The following is a 14190-nucleotide window of genomic DNA, read 5'->3' as shown; positions in this document are numbered from 1 at the left end:
TGTGGCCAAGTCAAAATGATCTACCAACAATAAAATTTTAAAAACACAAAGCACGCTGTACGCAGAGAAAATGTTAATTATCATTTATATTCCGCGGGTTTTCAAAGAGGTCAAGGCAGATGACTTTATGCAATGTCACCTCAGTAACAACTATACAAAAATAGACAAATATTCCCCCTCCCTTTTTACTAAACTGCGATAGCGGTTTTTAGCGTAGGGAGCTGCGCTGAATGCCCCACGCTGCTCTCGACGCTCATAGGCTCCCTGCGCTAAAAAACTCTATTGCGGTTTAGTAAAAGGGGGCCATAGTGCAAAATATAGACAGCAGATATAAATTTTCAAAACGGACACATTTTGATCACTAAGTTGAAAATAAAATCATTTTTCCTACTTTTTTGTCTGGTGATTTCATGAGTCTCTGGTCCTTCTTCTGGTCCTTCTTCTTTCTCTCTCCCCCTGGCTCCCCTCTTTATTTCTGCCTTTCTTTCTCTCCCTTGGTCCCCCCTCTTTCTTTCTGCCTTTCTTTCTCTCTCCCCCTGGCCCTCCTCTTTCTTTCTGCCTTTCTTTCTCTCCCCCTTGACCCCCCTCTTTATTTTTTCCTTTCTTTCTCTCTCCCCCTAGCCCGCACAAAGCCATCGTGCCGATTTCTCCACTTCCACGATTCTTTCCCTATCCTCACCCCCAAGCCAGCAGCCGATTTCTTCCTGCTCCTTCCCCGATGTCCTGAACTTCATCGGGCAGCAGCAGCATTCACAATTCACTGCTGTTGCCCGCTTCAGGCCTTCCTCTCTGTCGGGTCCTGTCTTCATGAAAACTGGAAGTAGGCAGGACCAGGCAGAGAACAAGGCCTGAAGCCGGCAACAGCAGCGAATTGTAAACGCTGCTGCTGCCCGAAGAAGGTAATGGAGCACCGAGGCAGTCCGCTTCTCCCCCCTCCCAGCCGAACCCCCGCTGACCCTCCTATCTCCCCCCCCCGTGAACCTTTCCGACCTTCCCAGCGAGAGCAGCAAACCTCCTTCGCGGCTTTCTCCTCCCTCTGCCGCGTTACTGATGACGTCATCAGTGATGCGGCAGAGGGAGGATAAAGCAAACGCTACTGGAGGGAGGTTTGCTGCTTTCGCTGGGAGGGTCGGAAAGGTTCACTTGGGGGAGGAGAGATAGGATGGTCAGCGGGGTTTCGGCTGGGAGGGGGGAGAAGCGGTCTGCCTTGGTGCTCCAAGGCCTGGCGCCATTACCTTTTTCGATAATGGCGCCGATGCTGCTTTCGCTGGGAGGGTAGGAGCGCGATAGGGACCGGGCCAGCTGTGCACCCCCCCCCCTAAGGCGGCACCCGGGATGGACCTCCCCCTCGCCCCCCTTGGTACGCTACTGCCCTGGGGAAACAGCCTGCAACAAGATCGCGCGATGCCAGAGATCTTTGCCTGCTTCGGCTGTTTCCTCCGCCGCGGTCCCGCCCCTCCTCTGACATCAGAGGAGGGGCAGGACCGTGGCGGAGGAAACAGTCGAAGCAGGCAAAGATCTCTGGCATCGCGATCTTGCTGCAGGCTGTTTCCAGACGCGACACCCGGCGCAGGGGGGAGAACTGGACCGGACCGGGAGCACCCCCTCAGGGCTTGGTACCCGGGGCGGACCGCCCCTCCTGCCCCCCCCTTGGTACGCCACTGGAGAAGTGTATTGCGTTCAGTTTTAGACGCTATATCTGGTGAAGTATATAAAAAGACTTGAAGCGGTCCAGAGGAAAGCAACAAAAATGTTAAAGGGTTTGAACAAAAAGAAGTATGAGAAGAGACTGGAAGATCTAAATATGCATTAGAGAATGACACAGTGGCCGTTACCCGCCGAAATGGGGGAGAGAAAAGAAGTGGTCGCTGCAGGTACGAGGAGGTGGCCATTCACCACAGGAAGGGAACGCACACGGTCACCGATCGCGCTCCCTTCCTCCATACTGATAGCCGTCAATGCCCAATTGCCGACACCGCCCAAGCATCTCCCTCCCTCCATATCGCTGCCGCCTGAGCCCAATTGTTGCCGCTGCTGCCTGATCATATCCCTCACTGCTCCTTACCTTCGCGGCAGGCAATTATTAAATGTGTTTCCTACCAGCAGCCGGAGCATTGAAATTGCGTACGGCTGCCATAAAGGTCATCTCTGATGCAGCCGCGAAGGTAAGGGGCAGGGAGGAAGGGAAGAAAGGTGGGGTGGAGAGGAACAGACGCTGAAGGGAACTGGGGAAGGTGGGGTGGAGAGAACACACGCTGAAGGGAACTGGGGAAGGTGGGGTGGGGAGGAACAGACTCTGAAGGGAAATGGGGAAGAGAGAGATTCCAGAATATGGAGGAGCGGAGGGAAGAAGATGGGTGCCAGGCCAATTGGGGGGGTGGGGGTGAAGGGAGAGGCACACTAACAGAGCAAACAGAAGACACAGAGAGAAGGCAGACAGTGGATGGAAGGAATTGAATGAGAAGATGAGGAAAGCAGAAAGCACACAATAAAGGTATAAAAAAAATTTCTATTTATTTATTTCCTTTAGGATAAAATAGTATATTAGTTGTGTTGATAAAAATTTAGAAACAAAGTCCTGCCAGCTGAACATCTCTCTCTAGTTCAGCAGCCAGAACTTTGATTTATAAGGAAAGAATAAGCTAAATATTGTAGTACTGAGGCTTGTATGGATGCTATGGGGAAGGGGCGGGGACAGTGGTCACAGGTACGGGGACAAATTTTTTCCCCTGTGTCATTCTCTAATATGCATACTCTGGAGGAGAGGAGAGACAGAGAAAATATGATACAGATGTTTAAATACTTGAAAGGTATTAATATAGAACCAAATGTATTAGATGTTATTACCTGCAGATATTTCTTCAACAGAGAGCCTGCAACATATCTGGGAAAAAGATTGTGATTCTCCCTTGGGGGAACAGGACTGGTCGCAATTTTGGAAAAGAATTGCAAGGCCTTTGGCTTCAGCTAGAATGTTCCAATCCATGTATTTCCTGTACCATAAAGCCCTGTGGACTCCACATAAGCTCTCACTGGCAGGCCTCCTTCCGTCTAATAATTGTTGGAACTGTGGATGAGCTGTTGGCTCATTACTTCATATGAGATATGATTGTTCATATGTATCACAATATTGGAAAGAAGTTTGGAATATTATACTAAAAAATTTTGATATCCACGCTGATCTTTCTCTCTCCATAGTAATTTTCAAGTCTCAAGCTCCAGAAATGGTTCTAAGTGAAAATCATACTAAACTCCTTGATGTTCTCTCTATAGCACTTAAGCTCATTCTTTCTAATTGGAAGACAACTAGCTCTCTTTCCTCACATCACTGGTGGCAATCAGTTTTACATTACTATAAATATGAATTGGTCCTTGCCAAGAAATTTGGTACCAGTCTTTCTCAATAGACACTGGTCTCCTTTGCAGGCATATTTGCAATCATTTTCCAACAGTGTTTAATGTTGAAACCTTACTTCAAATTAATTCTCTCTGTCCCTGCTCCCCATGTTCAGCAGTACCCCTTCTCTCTTCCCTCCTTCCCTGTCCAGCATACATCTCCTCTCTCTAGGCTAGTAGCAACTCACTGTGTGGCTTTAACTTTGCCACACAGCTGCCGCTAGCAGTAGTTTAGCCACGGTTTCATCAGGCAGCCTCGGGGCCTTTACTAGGCCAGCCCACTTCGATGATGCGATGCAGGCTGGCCTAGCAAAGACCCCGAGGTTGCCTAATGAAACCACGGCTAAACTACTCCTAGCAGCAACTGTGTGGCGAAGTTAAAACCACACAGAGCTGCCGCTGCTGGTCCAGGGGTGCGGAGAGATGTCAAAGGAAGGAGTCCCAAAAGACATGCATCCAAAAGTCAGTCCCGATAGAAGTCAGCTGACACAGGTGCCATGGCACACTTAAAATCTCAGAAGACACAGTAGTGTGCCGCGACACACAGTTTATGATACACTGTTATTGAGGAATCCTACTGTCTAAAGAGAATGTTCATTGCAGGTATTCCACTTTGCTTTAAATGACTGCTTTAAATTTTAATCATGAGCTGCTGCAAATAAATCTGAAACTTACTCAACCTGAAAATGGTAAACTCTTAAATATATTCATTTACAATCTTTAATTTCTCTTTAATGCCAATAACTATTATGACTATGTGCTATTGTATTATTTTCCCTAAGAAAAGTAGGCACTGGCATGGAAAATAGAAAAGCAATCTAGAAATAAAAGGAAAGGCCTATTTTTCAGCAAGACAGGCAACACTGCAAAAATAGAAATAACTTTTTTAACTTACAGCATTAGCGTTTCCTCCTACTTGCATGCATCTTAACTGAAACCAAGACCAGTTGGAATCCAATTCTGTGGATCTGGAAAGTATAATCAAACAAATTGGTCCTAATTAAAAAAATATATTTTGATAGAAGAAATGTGCATCTTAAACCTGATAACATACGTCAGACCTGCTCTTATGACCCTGCTCTTATGACCCATAAAAGGTATACAAAAACTGAACCCCAAACAGCCTACTCAGCCAACCCCAGCAGCTGTAGTACACGAAGGAACCTAGATTTCATTTCTGGCTCAGATTTTCTTCCAATGTCAGGCCGGCTACACATTGAATTTTCTCAACATTTAAAGTTCAATCAATGGATGCTAGTGTTGAATGATGACTAGAGCCTAGATGCACAAAAGTCACCAATCATATAATGATTGTTGCTAAACCAATTTGACTGGTTTAACAACTGATCGTAGTTGCCAACCCAATGCCCAAAACAGCCCACCACGTGTTTTACTGTGCGATCACACATTCTCCGATCCAGGTATGCAAATGTGTCGTTAATGGAAAAATTAGCTTCTTACCTGTTAATTTTCTTTCCTTTAGATGCAGCAGATGAATCCAGAGACCATAAGAAGATAAGTAATGCCTCTGCTGGGTCAGACCAGAGGTTCATCATGCCTAGCAGTCCACTCACGCAGCGCCCCCATCAGGTCCAGGACCTGTATAGTAATCCTCTATCTATATCCTTCTATCCCCTTTTTCTTCAGGAAATCATCCAATCCCTTCTTGAACCCCAAAACCGTACTCTGTCCTATCACGTCCTCTGGAAGCGCATTCTAGGTGTCCACCATCCTCTGGGTGAAGAAGAACTTCCTAGCATTGGTTTTGAATCTGTCCCCTTTTAATTTTTCCGAATGCCCTCTCGTTCCTGTAGTCTTCGAAAGTTTGAAGAATCTGTCCCTATCCACTTTCTCTATGCCCTTCATGATCTTTTAAGTCTCTATCATATCCCCTCTAAGTCTCCGCTTCTCCAGACCAATGGGATAGCACACATCTACTAGCAGGTGGAGATAGAGAAACTGATTAACAGGTGGTGCTATTGGCTGGCATGCCTCCTGTATCTTCAATATTGCTCCTTGCCCAAGCATCCGTAATCATCAATATGCTTAGCATGTAAAAAACTTCTTTCCCATAACAAATTTCAAAAGGTAATAATACAGAATACAACTATCAATAACAACAGACTTCAAAAGTTGCAAAAGAAAAAACTGAGTCAATATCCAGAAAGGGTGGGGCTCTGAATTCATCTGCTGCTTCTAAAGGAAAGGAAATTTAATAAGTAAGAACATAATTTTTCCTTCCTTAGCAACAGCAGCAAATGAATCCAGAGACCAATGGGATGTAGCAAAGCAATCCTCAATCTGGGTGGGAAGCAAATGTCACCTCCACAAAAACCGAAGCACTAAACGCAGCCTCTGCATGCCCCCCCATAATCCAACCGGTAATGCTGAGATAAAGTATTCTTGGAAGACCAAGTAGCCGCATGGCAAAACTCCTCCAAGGAAAAAACCTCTGGACTGAGTCCAAGAAGTAGCAATCACTCTGGCTGAATGGTCATGAAGTTCTTCCGCCAACCACTTCCCTGCCATCAAGTAAGCGTAAAGAATGTCCTCTTGAACCCTTTGAGCGAGGGAGGCTTTGGACACTGCCATACGTTTGTCGAGTTCCTTGAAGAATACAAAGAGGTGATCTAAACCAGTGGTTCCCAACCTTGTCCTGGAGAATCACCAGGCCAGTCGGGTTTTTAGGATAGCCCTAATGAATATGCATAGGAGCATATTTGCATGCCTGGCACCTCCATTATATGTATATCTCTCTCATGCATATTCATTAGGGTTATCCTGAAAACCCGACTGGCCTGGTGGTCCTCCAAGACAGGATTGGGAACCACTGATCTAAATGACTAAAAGTTGTTAGAAACCTACAGACTGCGGAGAATGCTACGTACTTTTAAGAAACGCAGGGAAGAAAAGCTCGCTTCCCCATTCCTCCTCCCAGGAAGAAAGAAGGAAAAGTGAGAACAGCATAAAAGAAAGAATGACACCAGCTTAGAAAGAAATTATGGTACTGTCCGAACTAGAGAGTTGCGCGGGGACAGAAATCCCACCCGTCCACACCCGTCCCCATGAGGACTCCCACCCGTCCCCACCCGTCCCCGCGAGGAATCCCTCCGTCCCCACCCGTCCCCGCGAGGAATCCCCTCCGTCCCCGCGAGGAATCCCCTAGGTCCCCGCGAGGAATCCCCTACATCCCCACCCGTCCCTATAAACTACAGAAATAGTTATTTCATTTAATTATGCTACTGAATTAAAGGCTCTGGTAGAAACCCATTTAAAAATAAGCAAAAATACTTTATTAATTTGGAAATATTAATTGGGAAGAATACATACTTTGTAAACGGTTTCTACCAGAGCCTCTAATGTTTATAAATTTTTATCAACACAACTAATATACTACTTTATCCTTAAGCAAAAAAAAAAAAAAAAGAATTTTTTTCCTACCTTTGTTGCCTGGTTTCTGCTTTCTTCATGTACTCATTCAATTCCTTCCATCCACTGCCTCTCTTCTCTCTGTGTCTTCCATTTGCTCTGTTACTGTGCCTCTCCCTTTCTCCCCCCTCCCAAATTGGTCTGGCACCCATCTTTTTCCCTCCGCTCCCCCCATAGTCTGGCACCTCTGTCTTCTTCCCTGCCAGCGTCTTCTCCCCATTCCCTCTTCCCCATTTCCTTTCAGTGTCCTTCTCCCCCACCATCTTCCCCATGTCCTGTCAGGCAGCATCCTTCTCCCCCCCTCTGTCTTCCCCATGTCCTTTCAGCGGCCTTCTCCCCCCCCCCCTGTTTTCCCCATGTCCTTTCAGTGGCCTTCTCCACCCCTGTTTTCCCCATGTCCTTTCAGTGGCATTCTCCACCCCTTTGTCTTCCCCAGTGCTTTCAGGGTCCTTCTCCCCCCCTCTGTCTTCCCCATGTGCTTTCAGCATCCTTTCCCCCCCTCCTCCCGTTTACCCCATGTCCTTTCAGCGTTCTTCTCCACCCCTTTGTCTTCCCCAGTACTTTCAGCGGCCTTCTCCCCCCTTAAGCGTCTTTTCTTCTCCACTCCACCTTTCCTCCCTCCCTTTGTGGCGCTTTCGCACCCGACCGACAACAGAACAGGCCCGGTCAGACAAATCTCCCTGTCCTGTAGCCGCGAATCTAAATTATCTTCTTACAGCAGCTGGCGTAGTGAAGCTGCTGTAAGAGGTAATTTAGATTTGCAGCTACAGGGCAGGGAGATTTGTCGGCCGGGCCTGTTGTCGGTCGATCGGGGGACCTGACCGGCTGTGCACATTCTCCGGGGCGGACCGCCCCCTCCCCCCTCTTTCGTACGCCATTGCCTTCTTCCTACCTGCCCTGCCGCACACAGCCGACCAGAAGTCTTCCTGATGTCAGCGCTGACATCGGAGGAAGGGAGGGCTTTGCTTAAGCCCTCCCTCCGACGTCAGCGCTGACATCGGGAAGACTTCCGTTCGGCTGTGTGCTGCGACAGGGCAGGTAAGGAGGAGGAGACTACCCTCGCGACTCGAGTGCACTGCGATCCAACCCCGCAGGAACCCCGCGACCCTCGGAGGCGTCCCCACGGGATCCCCGCGACCCTAGGGGGCGTCCCCACGGGATCCCCGCGACCCTAGGGGGCGTCCCCACGGGATCTCCGTGACCCAAAGGGGGAACCCCGTCATCCCCGTTCCCGTGCAGCTCTCTAGTCCGAACTGACACCCCAGAATTTGTAAATCAGAAATAAGAATCCCCGCCGTATAAAGCCTGCAACTCAGAAAACCGCCGAGCTGAAGCCATGGCCACAAGAAACACCGTGTTAAACGTCACAGCCTTTTAGAGTCTCAAAAGACAAGGTTGAAACGGAGCCTTCTGTAAACTGCGAAGTACCTTAAGATTTTACTCCGGACAGGGCTTCTTAAGAGGTGTACGAATATACTGTACTTTTTTTGGAACTGAACTACATGAAGCTGAGAAGTAAGCGAAGAGCGAGATACCTAGCCCTTTTAACAAGCTAAGATTGCCATTTGAAGTTGAAGGGAATTGAACGCTACGCCCTTGGCAATATGCTTGTGCCAAAAAAGAAAGAATATAAAACATAGAAGTCAGGAAGGGTACCAATGTTGAGAAGTACCCAAGAAAGGAAAAGCCTCCAAATGGTAGCATAAGCCACAGGTGAAGACGTCTGTATCGCCTGGAGAAGAGAAAAATAACCTGCTTCGCATAACCCTTACACGTCAGCCATGACTTTCAAAAGCTAGCTCGTAATACCAAAGTAGGAAATTTAGGTAGGATGAGAAGTGAGAGATAATATTACCCAGCCAATCATTCAGTTGACCTGCTTGGAAGGCAAGTGTTCTGTTCAGGTATCTTTTGTAATGGCAGGCCTTTAGTGTTGGATGGTTAAACAGATGAACTCTGCGTGTGGGTCTGGATGAACAATCTAAGATAAAATGGGGAACCAAGTACATGGGGGCCGAACCAAGAATGGATTTGAAACAGAGACAGGCAAACTTGAACAGCACTCTTGCTTCCAGGAGGAGCCAGTGGAGTTGTTGGTAGTAGGGAGTTATGTGTTCCCATTTTTTTAGCCCAAAGATCAATTGGATTGCCGAATTTTGGATGATTCGGAGTCTTTGAATGGTTTTTTTAAAAGACCCCAGATAAATGATGTTACAGTAGTCGAGTAAGCTTAGAATGGAGGATTGCACCAGTAAGAGGAATGAGATTGCATCGAAGTACTTTCTGATGGTTCTTAGTTTCCATAATGCGGAGAAGCCTTTTCTGACCAGTAAGTAGGTGTGTGCTTCAGGGTAAGGTTGCAGTCCAGTGTCACAATGGGGTGCTGAGGCCATTCTTTCTTTTTTTCTTTCTCTGCTTTCTGCTCCCCCGTGTCCAGCAGTAGCCCTTCCCTGCTCCCCCTGTCCTTCCTTTTACCTCCCCCTTTGCAACAGCAGCATTTCTCCACTCCCCTTTCCCACAAAATTTGAAGTGCGCATGTGCACTATGGGTTTTATTATTATTGATATTTGTATATGCTGTATTATGCTACTTGTGTTCTGGGCTCCTATATCTGTGTTTCCTTTTGGTTTTTGAAGACATTGCACTTCTTCTCCTGGTTGCACTCAGGTTACTTTTTTCTAGCTCTCCTACCCCTTCTGTACTTTATGCTTTTCTGACATCTTTTTACATATGTATCCATGATGTATCCTGTCTTTCTGATTGTGCTATTTGGTATTTATACATATCTTTATTCTGTTTGTTTTATGTATTTGAGATTTATATTCATTTTTGTTTTAATTCAATCCTTGTTTTAATTGGCATTCTTTGTTTTACATCAGTATATTTACATTTGTTGTTTTTAATGTTTCATTGGTGTCCCCTGAGGAGAGAGAGAGGGAAAGAGGGAGAAGGAAGACCAGGAAGGGTAGGAGAGGAAAGAGAGATGCCAAGACATGGGAGGGAGGGAAAGGAAAAAAGGAAAGGAGATACCAGACCATGGAGGGGGGGGAAGGAGACACATGCCAGACTCATGGGAAAGGAAAGAAGGAGGGTGGGAGAGAAAGGAAGGAGAGGAGATGCCAGATAAAGGAGGGGGAGAGGGAAGGAGAGGAGAGAGAAGCCAGAGCATGGGAGAAGGAAAGGAAAGGAGATACCAGACCATGGAAGGAGAGGGAGAGATGTCAGGGCATTAGGGGAGGGAGGAGACAGATGCCAGACAAGGGGAAAAGAAAGATGGAGGAAGGGAGAGAAAGGAAGGAGAGGAGATGTCAGATAATGGAGGGGGAAATGGAAGGAGAGGAGAAAGATGCCAGACCATGGTATGGAGTGGGAAGGAAGGAAGGAAGGAAAGGAGAAGAGAGAGATGCCAGAGCATAGGGGAGACAGAAAAATAGAAAGGGGGTGAAGCTGAAATGAATCATGTATAAAGGAGAGAAAGGGCACAGGATATACAGTTTATTGAAGGGACATGAAAAGAGGGAAGATGCTGTATGGAAAGAGAGGGTGGAAGTGGATGGAAGGGGCAGAGAGAGAGAGAGGGCAGAGGCTGGGTGGAAGGGGCAAATAGAGAGGGCAGATACTGCATGGAAGGGAGAGAGGACAAATGTTGTATTAGAAAGAAGAGAGCGAAGAGAAGATGATTAAAGCAGAAACGACAAAAGGTAGAAAGAAATGTTTTTGTTGCTTTATGTAGAATCAAGTAGTATTGTAACTGTATTGATAAAAGTTTATAAATAGGAAATGGAAATAAGGCAATTCTTTTGGGACTAAACTCCTTTCCTCAGGTCAGGACAGGATACCATAACAGCACTGCACTGTACTGTCTCGAAGAAAGATTTGGCCTCTGAAAGCTAATTGAAAAAATGGATTAGTCAAAAAAATGGTATTTTCTTATTTCTTGTTATTTGTTTTATTTCTATTTGTTAATTTATAAAGTGGCGATTGTTATGTATCAATTTTTTCAAATTTACATCTACTGTCTTTATATTTTGCACAGTATTAGGGGACAAGTGTCACTGTTTCTGTGGTGTTGCATTGTATGCAGTCTGGTTTCTTGGCGGTTCAGTTTAACTTTTTATCTATATATTTCTATTTTTAGTTTGTGATTATTCCATATTGGGCGAGGGTGTATCTGTGTTCTGTGTGTATGAAAAGGACATGGTTTTCTGTTAGCATCGACTGAACAGGATCAATTGATTGTGCAGGATCTGGTTTGTTTAGTTTTACAGTGCATGTGTTGGTGTTCTAGTGCTCATTGCAGTGTTTAAGATGCTGCCTTGTCCTAGGTGCACCCTTGTTGTGTGACTCATGGATTATTACTAAAAATAACTTTTTTTATATAAAGGAGAGGGTTGTTAAAAATGATTAGCACTGGCTGTCATATATACTAGGTATGCCACTGGATTTAATGACCCTATTCTAACCACCAAATTTCCCCATCCCGCCCCACCCGGCTACTTTTCCATGCCACCCGGCTGAAAAAACATTCTGGGGAGAACACTGTTTAACATCCTGCCAGGCAAACTTCCCCCCCCCCCCCCCCACCACAACAGTAAAAATGGCTGAAAGGATGCCCACATTCTCCTACCAACGGAGACCCCCCGCACATATGAAAAATGGCAGGAGGGTTGCCCACTCCCTCCTGACAACGGAAGCCTCCCCCATGCTAGGCAACCAAGCAACCTCTCTCCCCACAAAAAAAAAAGGGCAGGAAGGATGCCCACTCCCTCCTGCCACCGGATGCTCCCTCATACCTTCCCTACCATTCCTTTGTAAGAAGTTGAGAGCAAGAGTAATGCTTGGTCCCTACTGCTCTGAGACCCACCAGTCCAAAATGGTGGCCCTTCCCCTCCCTGGTGCATCATGTGATACACAGGGAGGGGCCAAAGACCCTGATTGGTTTAGACACCTAAGGGCCCCCCCCCCCAATGGATGGGGGTTAGGCATCTGAGCCAATCAGGCCTTAGGCTTCTCCCTCACATGATGCACCATTTTGGAATGGTGGGCCTCAGAGCAGTAGGGACCAAGCATCCCCTCCTGCTCTCAACTTCTCACAAAGGTAAAGGGGGGTTAGTTCGGGGGGGAGCATCAGGTGGCAAGAGGGAGTGGGCATCGCTCCTGCCTTTTTTTTTTGGGGGGGGGGCAAAGAGGATGGGGGCACCTAGCGTGGGGGTGTCCATTGGCAGGAGAGAATGGGCATCCCTCCTGCCATTTTCACTGCCATGGGAGGGGGTGTCTCCTGTTGCCAGTTCACGGGGGTCTTTAAGGGACAGCCGTCATTGGCTGAGAGGGCGCGCATGGCATTTTTTTTTTAATGGGGCAGATATTGTGCATGTGTAACACACATACACATCACATCTGTACCATTTAAATAAAAAAGAAAAGAGCCCCAACAGCTGAGGGGCTTCCCCTGCCGCTCAGCTGTTAGGGCTGCCCCATACCAGCTCTAGACAATGTCAGTCACTCTCAGAGCGACTGACCGGACAGGAATTACCACAAACCTCCATGCAAATAATTTGCATGGAGGTTTATTGGTACTTCAATTGCTATTCCAGAGTCAGCCAAAAAAAAAAAAAAAAAATCGGCCAACAGTGAGTCTTAATGATTATGTTTTGTGAATTTAGCCCTAGGACTCCTCCTTTTCCCAAGATCTGAGACATCCTTGTCAGTACACCTGCTCTGCAATTAAATTCAGGTCTTTCAGATGTGCCACAGAGCTATCAAGCTGGCTTGTTGCACATCTTTCAAAACAAAAATCCAATTTAAAAATTTAGTACAATTAGGGGGAAAAAAAGACTTTACATGCCAGTCATAACTCATATTAAACCTAAATTTTCAATTCTGGATGCTATGGTACTGAAGAACTTACCTAATGAAAGTGAGATGCACACCAAGTGATCTGTGTGTCCCTGAACAATCAATGCATAGAAACACACCATACGTTATGCTTGCCCAACTTGGGTTTTTAGCTCCACAGTCAAAACATATCTGGAAAATATACAAATACAAAATGTATTTTAATCACAAGTGTTAAAAAGGCTAAGAGTGACATTCAGTTCAGCTCGTACACAGCTTATGGGTTTCAAAATACTGTATACAGCAAAACTAAATTACCTACATGCAGTGGATTTCTCTGCTCTGCCACACAAGAAAGATGTCACTGTGGCAATGTGATTTTTTTTCACTGCTGTAGAAAATTTACTTGTGTGGAAACTCCTACTCTGGCTGCTACCACTCAAGGCCCTCTCAAAAAAGGTTTAAAAAACCAATGCCAAAAAGGAAGAGCAAAAGAATGTATATTTGATTATTCTACTGTGTTAAGACAACAAAAGATTAGGTTCTTACCTTTGCTGATCTTTCTTCTTGTAAATCCATACTTTAATCCATACTTTTTATTCTATACTTTATTCTGGGACCAGTAGGTTATTTCAGTCTACCCTTCCCCTCTTACCTCATCACTGTCCCTGTAAACATCAGTTAGTCTTAAAGCAGCCAAGAACATCTGTAGAGGATGAGAGGGAGGAACAGGGAAACTCCCTGGCAAGTAAGTCTATTCTACTCATATCAACAAACACAAAACAGCAACAATGAAAAACAAAGAGAACAGGTCATGAAACATTAGAAACCTGAACAACAGAACAGCGCTATTAGGAGACAAAGCACTCTTATAAAGGCTGGTCAGAAAACAAAAATCAAGCTTACCAGTACTTGGAAAGGCACACAATTGGAGAATCAGCAAGGCATAAGGTGGGTTCCCCGGAATAAAGTGTGGATTTACAAGAAAGCACAGTTACTTACGGTAACAGGTGTTATCCAGGATAGCAGGTAGATATTCTCACTGATGGGTGACGGCACTGACAGAGCCCCCGGTACGGACACTTTAGAGTGAATTGCACTCTAAGAACTTAGAAAGTTCTTGCTAGCCCGCACCACACATGCGCGAGTGCCTTCATGCCCGATGTAGGCGCGCAGTCCCTCAGTTAAGATAAGCCAGCTAAAAAAGCCAACCCGGGGAGGTGGGTAGGTTGTGAGAATATCTGCCTGCTGTCCCTAGATAAGACCTATAATGGTAAGTAACTGTGCTTTATCCCAGGACAATCAGGCAGCATATTCTCACTGATGGGTGACCTCCAAGCTAACAGAATGGGATGGTGGGAAAGTTGGCCATTAGGAAAATAAATTTTGTATATACAGACTGGGCCAAAGTGCCCATCCCGCCTGGAGAAAGACTCCAGACAGTAGTGATAAGTGAAGGTATGAACTGAGGAACAGGTGGCAGCATTACAGATTTCCTCAATAGGAGTAGATCTGAGGAAAGCCACAGAA

General features: G+C 46.1%; 1 protein-coding gene across 3 annotated transcripts in view; it reads right to left on the bottom strand.

Moving 5' to 3' along the window:
- ARFGAP3 (ADP ribosylation factor GTPase activating protein 3) overlaps positions 1 to 14190 on the bottom strand; it is a 325192-nt gene that overhangs the window by 278623 nt on the left and 32379 nt on the right. For all 3 annotated transcript variants that reach the window (XM_033953138.1, XM_033953136.1, XM_033953137.1), the window contains exons 2-3: positions 12734 to 12852; positions 4292 to 4364 (exon numbers count right to left, since the gene is read on the bottom strand). In XM_033953138.1, the coding sequence (XP_033809029.1) occupies positions 4292 to 4364; positions 12734 to 12852 (192 nt within the window). The remainder of the gene's footprint in view (positions 1 to 4291; positions 4365 to 12733; positions 12853 to 14190) is intronic.

Source organism: Geotrypetes seraphini, chromosome 7, assembly GCF_902459505.1.
Source record: "Geotrypetes seraphini chromosome 7, aGeoSer1.1, whole genome shotgun sequence".
In the NCBI taxonomy this organism is placed as follows: domain Eukaryota; kingdom Metazoa; phylum Chordata; class Amphibia; order Gymnophiona; family Dermophiidae; genus Geotrypetes; species Geotrypetes seraphini.
This window is presented reverse-complemented; position numbering and strand designations above follow the sequence as displayed.